Genomic DNA, 22352 nt, shown 5'->3' on the forward strand with positions numbered 1-22352 from the left:
ACGAGCCAAAGAAGAGATCATCATCTGTACAGGATCCTCTGCCTATTCTCGAAGCAATCCCATCGAGTCGCGCATCGTTACCAGGCGGACTACAACGTCAGCGTGTAAGGAACCATTACCCGAACGTGCGATTCAACAATCCGGCGTTGTGTACCTACCAACACAAGCCTATCTTGAGGGATACATATCGGCACACTTGAGCAATATTTCTTTCGAAAAAGTCAAACATACGACAGGGCATCGGCGATATGAGGGCTCGCCTACCGACGTCTTCCATGATGGTTATAATTGGGTCTTGACATGTCGCACTAAGCTGGCTCGGACAATTTGGTATCCCGCATGACAGGGCGTTTGAAACCACCTCAATTTTGTCGGCCTTCGCCAGATTCCGTCGACGCATACAACAGTAATCCGGCAAAACCTACAAGTGCACACAATTCTCGACCGTGGAACAGTAGCGGAATGGATGTCAGAACCGCATTTTTACTCTTTCAGATAGAGCTACACTGATTTGAATCGACTGTCGGAATACATAGTATACGCAATATTCCCCGACGCCTGCATTCCCGCCTCTCCCTCGTGGACCCGCAAAATGCTACCAAGACCATGAACCAACTCCCACCGTCATTGCCAGACACAAAACATACAGAAAACGGACTTCCAGCACGTCACTCAAGCATTAAACGGCAACGGCAGGACTCCGTCTCCAACCGGGTCCTCCGGAATCTGCTTGTCGAAGCCATCCAAATCATCATCCGAGAAACAGCAGACAAAGCAGCCCCTGTCTTTCTTGAACTAATCACACGCAACCCCAGTTAGAAAAAAAAAAAAAAAAAATTCTCGCATGACTCTCATTCATTCATCCCAAGGCTGAAACTCACCACTGGCTTCGCGCAAGTCAACAGTGCCGGATTGGGCGTGCACTGGCCCAGACATATGGAGTTACCCTTGTCTATGCCATGGGGCTTTCCGATTCCGTAGTTCTCGTCGTTGATGCCCGGAAAGGCGGCAAGAGTGCCCGTGACGAGAAGACACAGCATCGAGAGGGATTGACCGGAGAACCGCATCTTTGGATGTTGATGTTGCTAATGTGCGACGTTGCTTGGTGTTCTAGACCCGGATGCAAGGGCGGAAAGATAAACAAAAAAGAATATTATGGGTAAGATATTATATATAGTATATGCAAGGAATCAAGGTAAAGAGCGAATGACGCGTGCAGGTTGAACAGGCGCGGGTTAGTTGTCGAAAAGGTTGTCGAACAATGGCGAAGAGTCGGACGATTTCCTTTTACTTCCAGCGCCGGGTGAGAGGCCCGTCTTAAACCTGGCCAGGGAGTTTCTCGTCTGAAGAGCCTATGCAAGGGGGGAGTAGAGGGTTGTTGTTGACTTCTAGCGAACATTACTGACGGGTAGGGAACGGGGACATTTTACTGGCTCCAAAGATGCTCTGGAATGTTTGGTTGTTGTCGAGAATTCCAGGCCGCGGAGAGTTGGTATGCCGGAGAGAGAGAGAGAGAGAGAGAGAGAGAGAGAGAGAAACAATTCGTCCGGATGTTTTCCTTCTCTCCATACGTTAACAAGGAAGTAGCAAGCCGAATCGGCTCTCCATCGGAGGAAATCAAGGGGTGGATTAGAGCCTCAGGCAGACTTAACAGACCCCGATCGACACCTGAGGCCACGAACCCAGGGCCTGGCCTTGAGTGGTCGACGTATCCTGCTGGTTTGATTGGACCTGCAAGATCGGCTCTGATCGACGAACAACGGACAGGTCCAGCTAGAGGCACTGGTAGATGGTCATGAGCATGATGACTTTGGTGGGTAATCTGCATGACGAGGATTGGATGCTCTCCTATCAAGCAATACCTACGAGGTTTCTTTATCCGAGAGGGAAAGAAGTTCTTGCCCGGAGCGTTGTAACTTGTATGCCATAGTCTCTCCATCATGGGGTTAAGCCCTGCACAGAGTGCAAGATACCCGAAGAAGGCCGTGTGAGAGAGCCGCTAAGAGCTCACGGACGGACGCGCTCTCAGTTGTCAACTGAACTTCCTCTAGTTCGTCGTGCCGACTTCCGATGCACCGTCTTCATTGCAGTTGCCATACCCCCAAAAGATCTTGAGCCAGTGAGCCCTCGAGAAGACAATTTAGTCCTGGGAGCTGGCTTTGTCCACTAGCCATTTTGTTAAGCCACAGACGTCATGTCAAAGGTCTGCAGGTCTTCCAGGCGACGCGAAATGCCAACAACTGCGCCTCTTGGTAGCCTCTCTCACCACGCAATGGCGCAGAGTAGATACCAGAGAAAACAACCGTCACTTGTTACAAAAGAATAGGGGCTGGCGGAAGGCTCATTCAAAAGAGTGGGTTGCAAAGACGACAGGAGAGGTCGGTTTCCATGCCCAGGGAAACTCCACCGCGACCGGAAATTGTTTCCAAGCGAGCGACCAAAACCATGTTTCAAGGGATAATCTCTCCTTCGTGTGAGCAAAGAGAGTGGCGTTCCGGACATGGCTAAAACCTATGGCTGTGGTATTCCATTTCCATTTGGATTTGTCCCACATCACCATTGACGAAGGTCGCCAGATATCTTGTTCGCTTGACACATCATTTATATTACGACCGCTGCGGGTATAACCCAAGGGTAATCGGCCGGACCATCCCTCCGATTGGGTTTCAAAGAGGGCCTCACAGACGAGGCACGGGGGTTGTCCTAATTGTGGCCGATTAAGAGGACCTTATCAAACCATGGCCTTATTAGGCCGAGTTCGAAAGAAACGTTATCCCGACGTGCAGAGCACAGCAGACCCCCAAGCCTGTGCACTTACCTTCAAAAGGATGCCAACAAATTTTAATGTACGGAGTAAAACCGCACAGCAAAGTTGGGTAAAAGGTAATAATCACTTGGTGCTGTTGGTAATCGGAAAAAAAAGAAGAGGAAGGGAGAAAAAGCTATAGTCAGTTATCGATGGACAACGCTGATAGCCGGCTGTGAGACGGCAATCTGTCCTCGAATAGCAGAAGTATGATCTCGAACAGGTGCCTCATCCTGAGTTACCTATTTCCACCAACGTGCTATTTCTGAGAGGTATATAACCCCGGGTTCATTGCACTAGGTAGGTAGGTATCAAGTGGAGCTCCAATGAAGTCTTCAGGATGTATTTTCCTTCACCATTGTGGACTCCGATTGGCGCCACACGACGCCAGGCCGCTCACTCTCGTCTGTTGCCTCTGCCAATTTTTTCCCCTTTCTCCCCTCACTTTTTCTCTTCAGAGTGAATAAACCGTCGCTCCGAAAGTTCCTTGAGAAGCTGTTCTCTTTGGCCACTGAACCTGCCACCCAAAAGTGCAACCAAATCGAGTGGGACGACTGTTCTGCTCGATCGGAAAACCATCTTCCCCTTGATCTTGCCGAAGACCCTGAAAGTCATCCCTGTTCACCAAGCAGTAAAATGGGAGTGACCATGGGATACCAACGAAAACGAGATCCCAAGACACAAACCTTCACTGCTCAACAAAGCCAATGTTCTGAACCATGACGAACACTTGCAGATCATGGGGGTCAGTGATGTTTGTTGAGTCGTCTTATTGCAAATCACGAGGCTGAAGAGTAAAGGCAGATTTGATCGGTGACCCTATTACAACTGCTCGACAGATCTTGAAAAATGGACGTCATACCAGAAACAGGCCATCTGACCCGATAACAAGGGCCCCACATGTGGTGCTGACTTCAATCAAAAGGGGTTAGCAGATATTCCAGAGTCTCGCAAAAGGTGAGTACTGGAGACCGCATTCAGTGCCGAACACAAATAAGACCTGTGTTATACTGATCGAGGTCGATGTCGAGTAATCAGATAAAACCAGCCTCGAAAAAAAAAAATAGAGCGGACTTGCAGAATTCCAATCGACCTTATGAGAACCAGTCGCGGTAGCATGACAGACACCAATGAATCATGCAAAGCTCAAAGCTTCTCACAAAGACAGCCGAGCTTGTATACCCGACCTGGTCGACCGGAGATTTACCCCGACAACCCGGCGAACCTATCCACGGAAGCGTTAATTTCATCTGGTCATATCGTTCGAAAACTCTCGGACGCAGACTTGCTTCAATTCACAAATAAGGGCAAATCGATTCGCGTTGCTTTTCTGATCCATCGGGGCATGCTTGCGGCGGCATAGACCAGAGTCGTTTCATGCTTTACGCGACGGTTTGCGAGATAATCTGCGACGACCCAAAATAATGCTTCATGTCCTATGAGACAGGAAAATGAGTCCATTTAACAGGCGATCGAGGCGTGGAGGGAAAAAACGGCATGCTCTCGGTAAAGAAATCCCGGACAGGTTGCTAAAGACCTGCCATGAAAAACCGAAGGACTATATCAGGGCGCCTTTTACAATCTGAGTGTTGCGTTGGTGCTGTTCGAGATCCATTTAACTGCATGGGTTGCAGGACGAGGGCCCATGATGACGATTCATTTTCGCCCGGTGATCTTTGTTGAATTGGCTTTCGGAAAACTCGTCCTACTTCCTTCAACCAGAGCCCTACTGATGCCCCGCAAGACAATATGACACTTGTGATCAAGCTGGATTATTCTCGAGAAAGAAAAGACTTGCTGCAGATCCCACGGAAAGCCCGTGATGTTCGTCTAAAGGAATGCCTCACTCCGTGTTCGATGTTAAAAAGGAATTCATCCAGCTAAGATGAACTCCTTTGTGATCGTCCGATTGCCCTCGACGAAAAATTGGTATGCTTACTTGACAGGCGACATCGGCACTAATTGAACAACTGCCTGCCAAGTACGCTTTCAATATTGATCAATAATACGCACATCCCAATTTTTGATTATAAACTGGAGGAAGGCGACAATGGATGTTTCCGCTCGAGGAAGGAGAATCTCCACGTTCTAGATCCTCGGGACGAACGTTAAATGGTATCAATCGACCTATGAAACGCTATCCTATGGGGCGGTTTAGGGGCTCCAAGAACGATTCGCAGAAGTTGCGCGTTGGTTTGTTCCCTTGTCTTTTGTGTTTTCCTCGGAAAAGAAACAAGATAAAGGGGGCTTGGGCCGACGCAAGCTTTCACATGGCGTCGAGCATATACCGAAGACTCTGCATTATAAACCGTCTTGAGCTCTGGCGCAGACAACTTCGTTCAGGAAGGAAACCGGTTCGATGCTCAGAAAAGGGAGGCGGGTGATGCACGAACAAGGAAGCGAGGCATCCCCAAAGTTGGGGTCAACGGTATCGGTTTCACGTCGGGCATCGAAGCTTAAACAGCTGCTGCGAGGTACTTGTTCTGTAAACATCAGCAGATCATCTCACAACAGTTCTTTGGTTCTTTTCGTCCGTATTGACGATGAGCAGTTCCGGCGGGTTTCATGTGTCCGCTGACCGAGGTGATAGCATCGCACAACGCCATCGGTGAGACGGTAATCGGAGACGGGGAAAAAAAGGGAATGAGGAGGTACAAATATTCCAGGAGCTGAAAAGGTCGAAAGAACCGATCCACCGAGTGCGTCAGAAGTCAGAGCGCTGGTTATTAGCGAGTCGATGTGTTCCTCTCCCGAGACGGTGGCGGAGACGCAACGAGCACTGAGATTGGCTGGCACTTTTTTCCGAGCCCATATGGGCCTGGTTGGACATCACGCATTTCGAACCCTATCTGTCCTCGCCCTCGCCATCGCTCCCTTTCTCTTCCTGCCGCTTCTCTCTTTGCTCCCCGCCCCCATTTTGCCTGGTTGGGCTCGGCGGAGTCGTGGTATGCAGGGTGATTTGGTGGCGCCTGTTCCCATGGGAGCCATAGCCCAAGGGCCTACCCGCGTCGTTCGACCACTGGCGTGCTTCTGCCTCCCTTGTCTGCGTGGCTCCTATTTCCGGACATCCAGCTCTGGCTGAAGGGCTCGTCTTGGAGACTAACCTACCAGTCATGATTCGACGATCTTGCTCCATCGTGGGTTAGGTCGGCTTAGGCCAGTGATGCCTCCCGCCTAACCTGGTCTTGTTTGTGGTCTGTCCTTTTCCTTCGTTCGATCCCACCACTGCGCCGTAAAGTGGAGCAAGAATCTCTTCCGACTGGACAGTCGTGCAATACTGACAAAGTGCGTGCGTGGTTCGATACCGAAGATTCCAGCTTATTATTTCTGACGTGTATGTGCCCAAAGAGGGACCACTATCGCGACAGACCCCATGTCCTCGCTCGGACACCTCGATCGACGGACGGTCTTTGGTTTGCGGGGCTTGGGATCGATATAAATTGCAAGTTGTCTTTTCCTCTCGAGTCCTCTCCCCCGACTCGGTCACTCACGCACTCCCCCATGCCCAAAGGCGTATGAAACCGCTTCATCGACTACCCCGGTGCTTGACGATAATTCATACGCCAAGAATAGGTTGATTCAGATCACACAGGAAGACCATGGAGCAGCACAACAGGGATTCTGCCAACCATTCGGAGCAAAGGTAGGCGCTCATCTTCCTGTCTCATCCAGGCATTCTCTTGCCTGCGAAATGTGTGCCTGGTAGACCAAAAAATTCGTGAGGTTGATGGTTCTGAATACTAATCTTCCTTGGACTAGCAGCAATAGACCCGGCGAAAACCACGGAAATCGAAACGATGTCCCCCTAGACAGACTCGCAGAGGATCCTGAATACTACAAAAACTTCCTCGAACAGCTTTTAGATTTGGTTCGCAACAATAACCAGGCGGACATAGCCCGCATGGTGTCTGTCATCCGTTCCGGCGCCTCCCATGAGGAAATTCTTGCCGCTATATCTGTAGTACAAGGCGAAAGTAACCACGCTGGCCAAAACGGACACGCAGAAGCCTATGATCAGAATAAGGAGGGCAACAGGTGATGTCTTCTGGCACTGTGCCCACAATCGTCTGGGACAGGGCTTGGTGATATCCGTGGTGTCCTTTTATTCTCTCGACTGCGTGGTGGAGAGCCTGGATCTATATTTGAAGACGACTTGCGCCTAAACAGAGTAGATGAGATGCTGATTAGGCGGTCGTATAAAGCACACTCATGTTTAGGGGATGAATCGCTCGACTCCAGAGAAGCATGTTTCACCCGTTTTGTTTGCTAGCTCACTTAGGTACTTTCTCTCTTTATCCTGTCGTTTTTTTTAAATTCCAAACAGACTTCGAATTATTGTGCGCAGTGGTCCATCTGCTTCTTGCAAATGGTGTGGTATTCAACATGGTCATTGATTGATGAAACCCATGTTCCCAAGTGTCGAGCCCGTCTTGGGATAGTAATTCGCTTGAAATTGCCTTTCTTTTAGGTTAGTGCATTCGTGCTGACCTCATAGATTGTGATGGAAGAAATGACAAGCATGGCCAAAAGCATTGACGTCGAAGTTTATATGATTGAAGATAGAAAGAGGTTCTGGTTGGGTTGAGCTCTCCGATGTATTTCGATGCTTGGAAATAAAGAAATTGAATGCACACCACAAGAAGCAAGGGAATAAAAGAAAAGCAGTGAAAAAACAAAACAGGAGAAGGCGAAAACACAGCCCAACTTTGCAGGGCATACTGCGAGAAGAACGGAGAAGAATGACGAGTACGATACGTAGCTCAGACAAGATATCATCATTCATAGCATGAAGAGGATGGAAAGGAAAGGGCGCGGTCTATTGAGATGGCGAACAGGCTGAAGGAGATGAAAGTAAGAGTTAAATGGAGCAGAAAATGGGATGGGAGGAGGTTCCTGCCTCCGACAGAAGAAATAGATGCCCCAGGCCTGTAACCCCCCGCTGGCCCATTTCTCTCTCTCTCCCCCCCGAAGTAAAATATTCACACAATGCAGGAGCAAGCTTCCTTGACAACCCTATCAGGTATTCATTCTTTAACAAATCCCTGGAACAAATATATGGGACCTTTTGCGACTCTAGAGCTTCTAGGAATAATACGAGGGGTATCAGACCAGAATGCCACCCATGAAAAGACAATTTCTATGGAGATAAGTTGATTCGGTTGGATCACTCAAAGACTGAAACGGAACCTTGGGTCATCATCTCCTAGATTGTTGAAAGTCTCTGCATCCAACCGAAACCGATCATCGCGCTTTCCCTGATCTCTTCTCTTGTTCTCGATGGCTAGCCCTGCTGCGAAGATCGTACTCATAATGCCACAAAACACCATCATCGCAAGTGAGACACTATATCCAACGACGTATTGAGGGGCGGCATCTCTGTTGAAGATATTGCTGGCGATAATACCACCGATGTTTCCGAATCCGACTTGAAGGGCAAGCCCGATAGCACGCTTGTAATGTCCACTCAAATTGTTGGCAAACCAGACGATGGCCACTGGTTGAACGATGTAACACCCCGTGGTCACGAAGAAAACTGCCATATAGCGCACTCGCACGTTTAACCCACCCGAAAGTGGTCCCTGGCACAGCAGAATGATGTATCCGATGCAGGAAAAGACGACCCCGAATATTACAAACCCGAAACGGTGTTGCACACGATCTGTCAGGTAAGAAACGATTATAGTGACGGCAGCTGCCACGGCCCAGACTGGGATGCTTTGTATCTGGGTCTGAACACCGTCGTAGCCCAATGAGTTCACAATTGAGGGGATGAAAAGGGCCGTTGCATACCCCGAGACTGTGATACCGAGGTAAACCAGACTTCCCACGTAGATCTTCCAATCAGACATTATTCGCTTCCATGCTGCGGCATCAAGTCGATCCATTCTGGCCCCTTCACCGATATCACGAGAGTTACGGCTCTTCAGCAGCTTCTTTTCTTCCTCGTCGAGGAATTTTGCCTGCTCAGGCCAGTCGGCTATGATGAACTTGGCAGGGATGGCCGCGGCGATGGATAGAAGGCCTTCAATGATGAAAATCCAGCGCCAGCCCGAATAACCACTCAGTCCATGCATATGATGAAGTGCGTATGCCAGCAAACCACCAAAGGCACCAGCGACAAGGCCAGCTACCCACAGAAGAGAGAAGCGCTTTTGAAAATCATGTCGTGGATAATACATTGACATGAGATACGCACATCCCGGCACGAATCCCCCTTCGCAGAGACCCAAGAAGAAACGACAGGCGATGAGACCAGAGCTATTTTTGACAACTCCTTGACACATGCACACGATGCCTGTCTGGAATGTCAGATAATGCGGACACAACAAGTCCATGGGCTTCAAGACTTACCCCAGCAGAAAGTTAACACGCTTATCCACGTCGATGGCGAGAATCGCTTGAGAATAATGTTGCTCGGAATGTCTGCTAAGATATATGGCACAAAGAAAATCTGCATTGCAATACTCATGTCCGTCCCAGTCATGTTGAGTTCCGGGAGAATCCCCAGAACACTGACATTTCCAAGATTGATACGATCCAAGAAACCAAAGACAAAAACGATCCAAAGGGGAACCATTAGGTGTAGGTCAATCTTCCTCAAAAGTGCGCTCTCTTTCTTTTTGTTAATCTGGGAATACCCTCCCTCCAGGCTCCGATCAACCTCCCCGACTCCATGTTCCGCCTGTTTCTCCATGGTTTTCAAGGCCACAGATCAATAGACGCAGGGTCGTTTTCCACGCAGGTGTCTGTCACGAGAATGAGGAAAGCACCAAAGATTCAATAACAACGGAGGTCGAATATGACAGAAACAAAGAGCAAAGAAGACAGGGAGAAAACTTAGAGTCTCTGCAACGTAACCTCAGCCGGAGAGTTCAGACTTGTCTGGCCACGAATCCCTGATGCATCCATCCATACGACTGTGTCTTAACGATTGCTGAGGCCAAGAATCCATCCTAACCTGCTATATGGTAGCTGCACTAACTTGAAACCGCCGGAATTTCCACGGCGCATTTGATTCCCCTCCTCATTATTTTGAATTTTTCCTCCTGCCAGGATATCTGCAAGGTGGCGTAGTAACGAGCGCATGCAGCTGCGGTTCGGCTCAGTTAGTAGGGAAGCACCGGTGCCCTAACGATACAAGTCCGTACGGATAGATTAAGCTAAGAAAATGATCCGCACTTGGCTAATTGAACAAAATATTTATATACTAGAGTCCGGCCGGCGCAGACATGGGCCCACTCGATGCGATACTACTGCGTACGGCGAGTCTCTTCTACCCTGGTCGGCTTTCTTGTCAATTTGGAGGTAACACTCCGACATCGCGAATCATCCACCAATCACTGGCAATTGAAGCAGAGATAACACAGGCTCGCCAGGAAGAAGACGCTCGGCGAGGGAATTTCGACAAGGAATTCCAGACTGGTACGGGGCCTAGAAAGCATACCCTAATGCTCAAGCGTACGAAATGCCTAGCCTCGCAAATTCCCATTCTGAGCACTTCTCTCCCCCTATGCCCAAGAAAACATCCTCGATGGAGGGAGGGGAAGCATTCTTTACGATGTAGATATTAGCTCCCGGGTCTCTAGACGCGACATCTGTGCGATCGGTCAGAGCGAAAATGCCATTATTCAGTCACTATGGTGATATCCCAGACAATTCGGCTGCGTTATCATTACCATCGCTGGTCTTCGTAATCCTCACCCCAATCGTTGTGGCCACAAGGCTGCTCGGTCGACAGTATCTTTCCGGTCAAATTGGACCGGACGATTGGATCATTTTGACTTCTTGTGTGAGTCGTGAAAGCAGACCCTCGGTAGCAAGTCCGCTGGCTAATATACACCTACTGTGTTCAGGTCTTTGCGGAAACGGTTTCAATCCAAATGATAGTCGGTTAGTATCCAAGACTACCAAACAAGAACCCCTGTGTCTTTCTAATGGACATGATCAGTCTGCAGATGGGCATTCGGCAAGCACGAAGATGATGTCTCTAAAGAGTTGCTCATTCGGACATTAAAGGTTTGTGCTTGCCAGTAGTAATTCAGTACACTATCGTCTAGAAAAGGACTGATGAGCCCAAACATTTGCAGCTCTATTTTATCGCCCAGATATTATACAAAATCAACATTGGGCTCAGTAAAATCAGCATTTTACTGCTATACCTCCGCCTCTTCATACAGCGTTGGTTCGTCATCACCTGCTGGACGTGGATTGTGATCATCACCGCATTCACTCTCAGCACCGTGGTGTCCAGTATCTTCCAGTGTTCTCCCGTGCAATATGCATTCGATAAATCCTCGCCCGACCAAGGATCCTGCATTAACTTGACTGCGTTCTGGTACGCCAACGCCGCATTCAATATCTTCAGTGACTTGGCTCTTGTGGCCCTCCCTGTGCCTGTCATTAGCCGACTGCAATTACCTCTTAGGCTGAAGCTAATCCTCTGCTGTATCTTCGCCGTCGGTGCATTGTAAGTGCTCTTGTTGCCCTGAAGACCATCAAAACCACCTGTGTCAACTGCTAAATCCCCAATCTAAGCGTCTGCATCACCTCCATTCTGCGCATCACAACCCTCGATATCGCGACCTCCTATCTCGACATCACCTGGAACAGCATCGACTCGTCCAAGTGGACCGTCATCGAATCAAACCTCGGTATCATCTCCGCTTGTCTCCCCGCTCTTCGTCGCCCTCTCGCCTTCCTCTCCCCGCGCCTCTTTGGCAAATTCTCCCGCATTGCCAACTCCGCTGCCCCGGGGCAAGAGCCTCACTCGCACGACAGCCGACCGAATAACCGCAGTCGGAGGAAATCTGGCCGCGGAACTGCGTTTCATGAATCTGTCTCGCGATATGTCGTTCATGCCGAGAAGCAGGGGAGTACGAGTCAGGAACAGATTCTCCCGGGGACGAAAGACTACGCTAGGGATGGAATCCGGAAGACGACACATGTATATGTCCGGTGCGATGAGTTTGGCGAAGAAAGAGGGAATGTCGTGGAGATGGACCGGCTTGAAAGTCGGAGTTCCTGATATTTGTCCCTTTGTCTGTCTCGGCCTACTATTTAGGTACTTCAAGAAACTGTATGATGTCAATGCGAAACGAACAAAGACAAATAGAGTAAATGCGTGCCTTGCATTTGGGAATCTACTGGTCTTGCTACGAGCGAGGCAAGCGTGGGGCCTGGAAAAAAGAGAAAGGGAGAAGCCGAACAGACAAAAACAAGATAACTTGTAGTAGATATTACCTCTCCCCGGAGGAGAAGAAACATGAAACATCGGGGCACATCGTGAAATTTGACGAAGATCTAATTGAATTCCGTCTACTGCAAATGCTATAATTCTTTTTTCTTCTCTTAAGGCGTGCAACGGCCCGTGTAGCGAGGATACAAGCTGCAGTCTCTCACGGTGTAACGACCGCACAGCCAGGCCAGGAATCGTTCCAGACCAAGACCATATCCACCGTGAGGAGAGGTTCCGTACCTGAAACGCGCGTGAGAGTCAGTATACAAGAGATTGAATGGATTTGAGGGATGGATGGAGAAACTTACTTGCGCTGGTCGGTGTACCAGTAGTACGGGGAGGGGTCCATGCCCTCATGTTTGTAGGCGGCCATCAGCTCGTCCCAGTCGTCCATTCTCATACTACCACCGACGATCTCACCAACACCGGGCATCAGAACGTCGACACTCTCGGTGACGCGGCGGTCCTCAACGTCCTTCTTCATGTAGAAGGCCTTGATCTCGGCGGGGAAGTGGGTCAGGAAGATGGGCGAGTTGATAATGTCGGTCATCTTGCGCTCGGCGGCCTCGGCGATGTCGTCGCCGAACTCGTGAGGCTTACCCTCCTCGTTGGGGATGTCGTGCTCGCGCAGCCACTGGATGGCGTCGGAGTACTTCATGCGACGGAAGGGGCGGCTAGGGGCCTTGAAGTCAGGGTTGAGCTTCTGGATGTAGCCGGCGATCTCGGGCTCGGCCAGCACCAGGTCCATGACACGGCAGATAACCGCCTCCAGGTGGTCGAGCAGGTCGCTGAAGGTGATGAAATCAAGCTCCGCCTCAATGTGCGTGTACTCGGACAGGTGACGACGGGTGAGGGACTTCTCGGCGCGGAAGGACGGGCAGACACAGAAGACGTCTCCCAGCGAGGGCAGGCAGGTTTCCAGGTAGAGCTGGGAGGACTGCGTCAGGTAGGCGTTCTCGCCGTAGTAGTCGAACTTGAACAGGGTGCTGCCACCCTCGACCTGCGTTTGCACCATGGCGGGAGGGGTGACCTCCAGCATGCGGTTCTCCTCGAAGGCCGTGCGGAAAGCCCTCAAAGTGGCGGCGCGCACCTTCATCACGGAGGAGACGGTCTCTCCGCGAAGCACCAGGTGGCGGTTGTCGTAAAGGGTCTGCGGGTCCGCATCGGGGGCCACGCGGGTGGTGATGGCCTCCTTGTCACCGGCGGCACGGCCGATGATGGTGAAGAAGTCGGCGTGGAGCTCTCGGTCGTTGGGCGCGTGCTGCTTGGGCGGGACGGCGCGCATCTCACCGTGGATCGACATGGAGGTTTCGAGGGTGAGGGTCATGATGTCGTAGGCCTTGGCCAAGTCGCCGGTCAAGACGCACTGCAGGTAGCCATAGCCGTCGGTCAAGGTCAGGAAAACCACTCCCTTCTGGGCACGCAGGCGATGGACTCGGCCCAGCACACGAACACGGGTGCCCCGGGTCTCCGGCTCGGGCTTGCCCAGCGTCACGACCGCCGGGTCAGTCACGTCCAGACGGATCTTGACCGGCTTGGGAAGGGAGGTATCCTCCTTGATGACCACCTTCTTGGCCTCTTCCAGAAGGGCCTGACGCTTGTCCGCCTCCTGCTTCTCCCGAATGGCCAGATCCTGCTCCTTGGCGGCCTTTCGCTTGCGTTGTTCGTAGAGGTTGGTGGCCTTCTTCAGGGCGGACTTGGTGGCGGGCTGGTAGACCAATTTGGCGGCGGGGTCGGCACCCTCACCCGTAGGCTCGGTTTGGGACTTGCGCGTCAAGTACTGGGTGCCATCGGTGGGAGCATGCTGCAGCATGGCATGCAGGAGCGTCTTGTAGGGCGCAGATTCGGTTCCGGTCGCGGTCGAATCGTCGCGGCCGACGTCTTCATCGATGTAGATGGAAGTCATTGTCGCGGGCTCTCTAGGGTAGGATTTCTGTTAGAAGGGTAATAAGGGAGATGGAGCTAAGTGAGTTTGAAGAAGGTCTTTCATGTAGGAAGGAATGGGGAAAAGATGTTGTAGGAGGACGTTAGGTCAATGTGGACGACATGGCATGGCATGGCATTTAAAAGCGATAGGAATATCCAGTGGTGAGTCACCGGCCTTATCGAAGGGCTGGCAGGGGCCTCGCAATGCAATCCGACCTTCAAGACAGAAAGGGAATTGGGAACTTACCAAGAGAATGGCTCCAACAAGGGGAGAAGTGTCACAGCAAGTCCCGCGCCGGAGAAGATGAATCGCACAGTGCAAATGCCTTCCTGGAGGGGTAAATTTCTGGATGCGGCCGACGTGGATGCCCGGGGCACCCCACAGCTGCCTCAGGCAGAGGTCATGCCTGATGGTGCCCGGGTGCCTGGGTGCCTGACGGGACTCCGCGTCGATGCCGCAACGGGCAGTCTGTTTTTCTCGTCTCGAATCATGTCTTGCAGCAGTTCACGCTGCAGAACATTTCTGAGACGGTCCTTTCAATTTCCCCAAGGGCATAGGGTAATCGCTGGTTCCGTTCGAGCCCTACGTCTCTACTTTTGTAGACTTACATGCAAAGTGAGAACCAGATGTTCCCGAACCTAGCAAGCTCGCCACGGAGCCACGGAGCCCCCTGGAATTCCAATTGAATTGAGACGAAGAAAAAAGAAACCAGACAAATGACAGATCATCCGATCGATCGGAGCCAGCGCCATGGAAAGCAGCCAGGACGCCCAAGATATCTGATCGGTCCGGTGGCGTCTTCTGCAGGCGGCGCGGATCAACGTGACTCCGCCACGCCGGAGCCTCCTCGACGGAGGAATTCCTTTTTCCTTGGGCTTTTCCCCCACCAAAAAAGCATCAACCTCCACTAGTCCCGATCTGCCCGCTCTGACCCGGACGAGAATGATTCTGAGATGAAACATGACGACCAAGGAGTCTCATGACACTTCAGGCCCAAGTGATCGACTAGTCAATTCTCCGCGTTGGTTTCAGTTGCCCGTCCCTTCCGGTCTGTCTGACCCAAATCTCCCGAAGAGCCGTCGGTGTCGACGAGGGATCGCGATTGTCTTCGGCATTGTCTTACGGAGGATTTGACCCGACAAGATCGATCTCCTTTGTCTGTCTTGGAAAAGCCGAGAAAAATAATGACGATGATTTAAATAGAGATTGACATTGACAGTTCCGAGGGTGAAGAATCAAAAGACGGATGGAGCGTGGTACGCTAAGGAAGGTCCCCTAGCCCCGAGCTGCTAATCAATCATCTTCTTCACCTCGCGCTGCCCTCTCCACAAGGGGGAAAGTAGTGAGTTTCTTGCTATTATTATGCCATCTGCTCCGGCAAGTCATCGCGCTAGTCGCTTTCCTGACGACGACCATGTTTGGTTCATCGCGAACTCCCCCCTTTTTCTCCCATTCATCACCACATTATTATTATAATTATTATTCATTCCTTCCTTCCTTGCTTACATGATGATCTCTCGCGATTATCATTGCTCTTAGGATTTTTTTGTCAAATGTTTTTATTTTGATCTTGAATGCTGTCCTCTGTTCTCCACGTTCGTTACCGTAATCCAGTGTGTTGTTTGTACTTCTTTCATAGTCTGGGATTTATTCTCCCTCGGACTTTCTGACATCTTGATATCTGTATTATTTTAATTCTCTCATCTTCTTCGGTTGATTGACGTATCTTTTGTATTGTCTCCTTTCAGCATTCGAGCGCAAAAAAAAAAAAAAAAAAAAAAAAAAAAAAAGGCCCTCTCATCCTGGGCTGCCTGTTTATTACATACTTATTTCTCTCTCTCTCATTTTGTTCCGCCCCCCTTTTTTCTGCTTAATTTCTCCTTTCTGAGGGCCCTCTTTTCTCTGTTTCCATTCGGTTTTATTTTATTTTATTTTTTATTTTCATTTGGTTTTATTCTCTCGTTTCACTCTCCGCCATTACCATTTCTGGTCAATCCTTAGTCCTTCTCTTTGTCATTCGCCCACTTATCCCTTTCTGGCCTCTTGGGCCTCCTTTCGCTCTTTGTGCCCGCCACTCCAGTCGATCTCTTCCAGACAAGCCGGATTGATTCTTCCATTTTGCATCCGTTGCTGTCATCGTCGTTGGTCGGAGATTGACGTTGTGTTGCGTGTTGGGGACACTCAGGTTGGTCTTCGCAGCCCCTAAAAACCCACCCCCAAACCACCGCTAGAGCGTTCCACCAACCATCGCCCAGGCACATTCCAATTGACCACTGGGGCTAGACACGTCTTGGGCGATTGTCCCTATTCTGCTTCGTCTGCTCGCTCTCCTTCTTTCTCTCTTTCTCTCCCTCTCTCTTGCCTCTCTCCTTTTCCTAGTCCCCTTCGTTTCGCCTTCTTTTGGCCTCCCGATTTTCTTCATTTTTTCTTTATTCTTTTTTCTGCATTAGTTTATTTTATTCGGTTTTTTTATTTGGTTTACTTCTTTTATTTTGGCTTCTCTTCATTTCCCTCTCTTTGCCCACCCTACCTCTTTTCGGGGGTGATCTTCAGCCCGGCGGCTTTTTTCCCCTTGGATGGTCTCCTGGCCATTCTCGACTGTCGTGTCAATTGCTCCGTCTTCCTCATTTCCCACCCCCTTTCGTTGGCGATAGCGATCCATTCCGTCGGTGACCCTTGCCCCGTGTTCCCTCTTCTTTCGCTAGGGGACCGTCGCGTCCTGCTCGCTCGTTCCGCTCCCTCGCCATGCAAACCTCCGATGCCTCAAGCCTGCCGAATCGTTTGATCCCTTCCAAGTTCTCTCACCTCAACACGGACAACACCGGCTTTTCCCACGGAGCATACAACTCCAACAACGTTCCGCTGCAGGGCCTGCCGGATCGGAACGCTCGTCGTGCCAACATTCCTGCCATTAACACCACCGCCGGCCATCATACCCCTGACGCCATGGCGACCTCCGGCACCGCGTTTGACATGAACTTCACCCCTCTCCTTCCGTCCCAGCTCCTCCTCGGCAGTCCTTTCCAGCCCGGAACTCCCTCGGCCTTTGCCTCGCCCCAATTCGCCAATTTCGGGGGGTTCTCCCAGGCCAATGGCCCCGCACATGCACAGAACCCTCAGACTCACCTGGGCAGCCCGACCCAACCCTCGCAGAATGCCGGTCTCTACTCGGGGATGATGCCCGCCGACGGGATGGGGAACTCCCAGATGCTGGGAGGCCCTCAATCCCCCGTGGGTGGCATGGGTGGTCTCGGGAACGCGGCCTTCGGAAGTCCCGCCGCGTCGGTGACCCCTGGCCTCCTGTCGGGTACGAGCCGCACCGTGTACCTGGGAAACATACCCGCGGAGACTTCCGCCGAAGAGATCCTGAACCATGTTCGCAGCGGACAGATTGAATCCGTCCGGCTGCTGCCTGACAAGAACTGTGCCTTCATTTCGTTCCTGGATAGCAACTCCGCGACCCACTTCCACTCCGACGCCATTCTCAAGAAGCTCGCCATCAAGGGGAATGACATCAAGGTTGGCTGGGGCAAACCGTCTCAGGTGCCCACTTCCGTCGCCTTGGCGGTGCAGCAATCGGGCGCGTCTCGGAATGTGTACCTAGGAAACTTGCCCGAAGAAATGTCGGAGGACGAGCTGCGCGAGGAGCTCGGAAAGTTCGGCCCCATCGACACCGTGAAGGTCGTCAAAGAGAAAGCCATTGGCTTTGTGCACTTCCTCTCCATTAGCAATGCGATGAAAGCGGTGTCTCAGCTGCCTCAGGAGGCCAAGTGGCAAGCCCCCAAGCGCGTTTTCTACGGAAAGGACCGATGTGCGTACGTTTCCAAGACGCAGCAGCAGAATGCGGCCCAATTCCTGGGAATCGCGCCCGGGTACGCGCACATCCTCAACTCCGCGGATCGCGACCTGATCACCAACGCACTGGCCCAGCAGTCCGTTGCAGCCGCAGCCGTGGCCACCACGGCCGGCGGTGTCAACAACCTGGGCAATCGCACTATCTACCTCGGCAACATCCATCCCGAGACCACCATCGAAGAGATCTGCAACGTGGTGCGTGGCGGTCTGCTGCATCACATTCGCTACATTCCCGACAAGCACATCTGCTTCGTTACGTTCATTGACCCCACTTCGGCCGCCTCATTCTATGCGTTGAGCAACCTGCAGGGCCTGATGATCCACAACCGCCGCCTAAAGATCGGCTGGGGCAAGCACTCCGGTCCTCTGCCTCCTGCCATCGCTCTGGCTGTCAGCGGCGGAGCCTCGCGGAACGTCTACGTGGGCAACCTGGATGAGTCCTGGCCGGAGGAGCGCCTTCGTCAGGATTTCTCCGAATACGGCGAGATCGAACTGGTCAACACGCTGCGGGAGAAGAGCTGTGCGTTCGTCAATTTCACCAACATCGCTAATGCGATCAAGGCGATCGAGGGCATGCGCAACCGGGAGGAATACCGACGCTTCAAGATCAACTTCGGCAAAGATCGCTGCGGCAACCCACCCCGACAGACCGGCAATGGCGGCCAACAGGGCCGGAACGGCTCAGGACTCGAGGGACCGCAGTCGCCATCACCCGCTCTCAACGGCTTCCAGCAGAACCTCAGCCAATCCGGATCTCAGTCCAGCCCAACCCGTTCCGCATTGTCCCCTGCGCCTGGCTCCACGGGATCTCAGAACGGCCAACAGGGCCGACACCCCCTTCAGACGGTTTCGTCGCCGTCGGGGGTCTTGAACGTGGGGGCGAACAACCCTTTGACCATGTACCTTAACCAGATGTCCGCGCAGCAAGCTCAGGAGCAGGAGAACCGGCTGAGCGACCCTATCGCCCTGGCAGCTTTGCAGTCTCAGCACCAGCCACCCCAGCAGCAGTCCTTGTACAATGGCGGCAGCTCTGGCGAGCTTAGCAACGGCAACATTGAAGCCCCTTTGCATCAGCACAAGCCGTCTAGCAACGGCTTTTTGAATGTGACCAACGGCTCGACGGGTCCGGGTCATCATGCTACCGCTAGCACCAGCAGCCTGAATGTTCCCCGCGCGCAGCATTCGCGTGCCGTCAGTCTGCCGTCGTTCTCGCAGGAGCCATTCGGGCCTGTCTCGAGCCAACCCGGCCATGGTCGCTCGGGCGTTGCGCATCAGCCGCAGAGCAGCTTCTCCAGTTTCACTTCTGCCCTAGGAGGGTTGAACCATGCCGGCTTCGGATTGGCCATCCAGAATGAGAATTCGTTGCCAGGCTGGGCCGAGGAAGAAATCGGAGCCAAATAATCTTACATTCTCATAATTCTGAGGGGAAATCTGTTTTAACTTCCACGCTCTTCTTCTTTCTTTCAGTTGTCCTGGGTGCAGCATCTTATCTTTCACCTTACACCCAATCTTCTTGGAACTTCCCTTCATTCCTTGTCACCATTCTGATTCATTTCTCTGTACTGGTTTGACAAATTCTGTGTGTGGTTTTCTCTCTTCGCCCGCAATTTTTCTGTGCAAATTTCGTTCTTCGCCAAATCCCCCATATTATAACCCTTTTAATCATTCTTCTTATACCATCTTTGTATTGCTAGTTGGGTATGATCTTTTTTTCTCTCTTGTTTTTTATCCTTCTAATTCTTTTTTTCTGTTTCTTCTTTCTTTCCCCCCTTCCTTTTATCTCTTTCTTGGCTATGCATAATTACTGAATTTCCAACTGTCTACGAAAACGGACGAGATGCCGGCTTAACCTGGGACTCGTTCTGAGATGTTCATCCTACTCATTAGCATTTGCGATGCCATTTGATGGAATTACATAGTTGAAGGTAATCAGCTGGGCATTGGTGGTGGCATTGAGGCCACCGAGGACACTAGCGAAAGACGAATCCAAAAGATATCAAAGTACACGATCGATCCTGAGGTAGATATATCTCCTGTAGAGCAAATGGCACATCCGAGATGAACGAAGCCGGTGTGGTGTTTTTTTGGTAAAAAGACAGAATGACAGGACACAAGGCATGACCATGATTCTCGCAAGCAATTCAGAATTTACGTCTCTTGGATTCCATCTGTCGAAGTTTACAGCCATTCATTCTTCCCCATGCGGTTAAATGTCAACAGCGGCGCGTCATGCGGCACACGTGACCCGCGGCGCTAAAGCGCGAGCCATGGAACCCGAAGAACTGAAGATCTTCGTCGCCGCCATCATTCAGACGTCAATTCCGTCTCTCAATCCCTGCTCGCAACGGTCATCCCCAAGTCGATTTGGCGACAATGGCGTTGCCCCCAGAACAGATCAACATCAAACGCCGTCGAGAGGAGGAACCCGTGGATACGTTATGTAAGAATACCTTGATCTTCGTGAACTAGGTAGCTTGGCTTGTTAGCTAGCTGCCTTGATCTCCCCCCCTTCCTTCTACTCTTTTTCCTTCTATATTCGCCATGACGGGCTAGAACTTTACTGTCAATCTTTCGTAATAGCTATACGCAAGATGGAAGCAAATGGAAGCGAAATGGGAAAAGAGAGAGCCACCATCTCTCTCCTTCTACACCTACTGACTTTGCACCACAGACATCCAGTCGGAATTGCACCAGACCAAGCGTCGTTTCACGGACTTTGTCTTCCAGCGAGTTCAAATCCGAAGCGGTGATGGCAACAAGGGCTCCCCCAGTCCATCGCCGGCCCAAAGGGACCTGCGCAGCCCGCGCTCGGTGAGCAGCGTCCCTTTTCCAGGAGCGACTCCTTCCCGCGCAGCAGCGTCGGGGGCAACAGGGGTGCCGATGGTGAGGGCCACGTCGCCAGGGGCTGAGCTTCGCGAGGCCAAACGTCTGGCAGCGCTGCGCAAGGAAAGAGAGGAGCAGCTTAAAAGGGCGTTGCATTCGTCACCGACGTCGAGAAAGTCCGTCGGTCCTGATCACGGCGCTGACGATGACGACGCGGCGCCTGTGGCGACGACGACCTCCAGCGACAGAGGAAGCCCCGCGCCGTCCGCGTCCCCGGGCATGCGACGATTCCAAATTTCTCGAACCAAGAGTATTCTACGGAGTACGCCGGGGGCAGGGGTGCAGAAGCGCAAGGGAGATGGAGCAGTCGCGGTGCTGGTGGAGAAGTTAAGGCGAAAACCGCATTCCAGGCAAGCGTCGATGGTTGCGGATGCCGCCGCGCGGGCGGAAGATATCAGGGGATTGTCGGAGGCCGCTGCTACGACAATAACCGATTCGCGTGACAGTTCGGTGTCTCGCGAGAATGCTCCGGATGCTGCTCGCCCCCGCAAGCGACCGGTGGTCAACAAGGCAGAGAGACAGTGGCGGGAGGAGCGTAAGACGGCCATCGACGCGGCCAAACAGAGTATCAACCAGGCGTTGGAGAAGGAGGCCCAAACGCAGCACCAGAGCAGCTGGGACGACGAGTCGGAGCGACTGGCCCGCGAGTTTGAGCTGATCGCGCTGGAGATGGAAGGGGCCATGGAGGAGGACACGGAAGACGTCATGTCCGCGCCGTCGTCGACGCCCGCCCGGTCTGCTCCGGTGATGCCCAAACCGCCGTTGAAATACCCCCCTCGTACACCCAATAAGCTTCGGGCTGGGAAGTCTGCAGAACCGACGCAAGGGGGTGAAGAGCCGGTCAAGACTTCCGCGGCTGCTACGGCTGCCCCTCCGGCATTACGGTCGGCCGAGGAGATAGAACACGAGGAGGACAGTGACGGAGAATATGTCTACGACACGTACATTCGAAAGCCCTTGCCAGAGGGGGGAGCAGATCGAAAGGGAGGAGACCTGCTTACGAACCCGCTAATTGACTGGCAACGCGACCAAGACGCTTGGTTTCGGCAGAAGGGCATTGACACGACCCGTGCCGACGTTGGGGTGATCGTCATTACGCAAGAGGACGAGGAGTATTGGGAGCATTTTGTCGAGGACGATGACGATGAAGACCGCTGGGACAGCGAAGATGGCGATTCGAATGGTAAGTGGCAATGTCACGATGCAGGAGAGACAAAGAAAAAGAGAGAAAGAGAGAGAAAAAAAAAAAAAAAAAAGGGAAAAAACACCGGCTGACGAAAGGGGGGTGCTGAATCTAGCTGAAAATAATCCCGCCAATGAATATCCGGACGAGGACCTATCCTGGGACGATGAAGACGACGATCCCATGGCCATCTACCACAAATACCGCCACCACGCGGTGTCAGACGATGAGGAATTCGACATGAACGATTCAGCCAGTGAGAGGGCGTTTGGATACTCTGGGCGCCGGCCGCACGTGGAGTCGGATGACGAGAGCTGGTGAATCAGATCCCGATGGGTTTTTTCTCCACGGGTGGCTGCGTCCGATATATCATCGTCATCGTCATCATCTCGACGATTTCCTGCTTCTAAACAGCATCCCACGCCGGTCGACAGCACCAGAGAGCGAAAGCGAGAGCGGGGTT

General features: G+C 52.0%; 8 protein-coding genes across 8 annotated transcripts; 4 read left to right on the forward strand and 4 right to left on the reverse strand.

Annotated features, from left to right (window-relative positions):
• Positions 1 to 672: 672 nt before the first annotated feature.
• On the reverse strand, positions 673 to 1067 carry P170DRAFT_473988 (uncharacterized protein; the record flags this gene model as incomplete). Its single annotated transcript, XM_024853095.1, has 2 exons — positions 673 to 795; positions 882 to 1067. The coding sequence occupies 2 exons, from the start codon at positions 1065 to 1067 to the stop codon at positions 673 to 675; spliced, it is 309 nt and encodes a 102-aa protein (XP_024705734.1).
• A 4183-nt stretch (positions 1068 to 5250) lies between these two features.
• On the reverse strand, positions 5251 to 6042 carry P170DRAFT_143829 (uncharacterized protein). The gene is made up of 2 exons (XM_024842486.1): positions 5678 to 6042; positions 5251 to 5553 (listed from the first exon to the last, which is right to left on the reverse strand). Exons 1-2 carry the CDS (start codon positions 5940 to 5942, stop codon positions 5312 to 5314), a joined length of 507 nt encoding a protein of 168 aa, XP_024705735.1. The 5' UTR covers positions 5943 to 6042; the 3' UTR covers positions 5251 to 5311.
• Positions 6043 to 6405: 363 nt separating this feature from the next.
• Positions 6406 to 6845, forward strand: P170DRAFT_473989 (uncharacterized protein; the record flags this gene model as incomplete). The annotated part of the gene is made up of 2 exons (XM_024853096.1): positions 6406 to 6449; positions 6566 to 6845. 2 exons carry the CDS (start codon positions 6406 to 6408, stop codon positions 6843 to 6845), a joined length of 324 nt encoding a protein of 107 aa, XP_024705736.1.
• A 1129-nt stretch (positions 6846 to 7974) lies between these two features.
• Positions 7975 to 9500, reverse strand: P170DRAFT_454957 (putative transmembrane transporter; the record flags this gene model as incomplete). Its single annotated transcript, XM_024851491.1, has 2 exons — positions 7975 to 9101; positions 9158 to 9500. The coding sequence occupies 2 exons, from the start codon at positions 9498 to 9500 to the stop codon at positions 7975 to 7977; spliced, it is 1470 nt and encodes a 489-aa protein (XP_024705737.1).
• A 924-nt stretch (positions 9501 to 10424) lies between these two features.
• Positions 10425 to 11528, forward strand: P170DRAFT_381115 (putative plasma membrane protein Pth11-like; the record flags this gene model as incomplete). Its single annotated transcript, XM_024845556.1, has 5 exons — positions 10425 to 10595; positions 10660 to 10696; positions 10755 to 10822; positions 10894 to 11273; positions 11342 to 11528. Coding segments are annotated over 5 exons (843 nt in total), but the record flags the coding sequence as incomplete, so codon positions are not given.
• A 626-nt stretch (positions 11529 to 12154) lies between these two features.
• P170DRAFT_354852 (asparagine--tRNA ligase DED81) lies at positions 12155 to 13947 on the reverse strand (the record flags this gene model as incomplete). Its single annotated transcript, XM_024844061.1, has 2 exons — positions 12155 to 12281; positions 12350 to 13947. The coding sequence occupies 2 exons, from the start codon at positions 13945 to 13947 to the stop codon at positions 12155 to 12157; spliced, it is 1725 nt and encodes a 574-aa protein (XP_024705739.1).
• A 2766-nt stretch (positions 13948 to 16713) lies between these two features.
• P170DRAFT_473993 (putative differentiation regulator (Nrd1)) lies at positions 16714 to 19224 on the forward strand (the record flags this gene model as incomplete). Its single annotated transcript, XM_024853097.1, has 1 exon — positions 16714 to 19224. The coding sequence occupies one exon, from the start codon at positions 16714 to 16716 to the stop codon at positions 19222 to 19224; it is 2511 nt and encodes an 836-aa protein (XP_024705740.1).
• A 972-nt stretch (positions 19225 to 20196) lies between these two features.
• Positions 20197 to 22210, forward strand: P170DRAFT_424815 (Iwr1 domain-containing protein; the record flags this gene model as incomplete). The annotated part of the gene is made up of 3 exons (XM_024847592.1): positions 20197 to 20263; positions 20495 to 21889; positions 22005 to 22210. The coding sequence occupies 3 exons, from the start codon at positions 20197 to 20199 to the stop codon at positions 22208 to 22210; spliced, it is 1668 nt and encodes a 555-aa protein (XP_024705741.1).
• Positions 22211 to 22352: the final 142 nt, after the last annotated feature.

This window comes from Aspergillus steynii, assembly GCF_002849105.1.
Source record: "Aspergillus steynii IBT 23096 chromosome Unknown P170scaffold_3, whole genome shotgun sequence".
Taxonomy (NCBI): domain Eukaryota; kingdom Fungi; phylum Ascomycota; class Eurotiomycetes; order Eurotiales; family Aspergillaceae; genus Aspergillus; species Aspergillus steynii.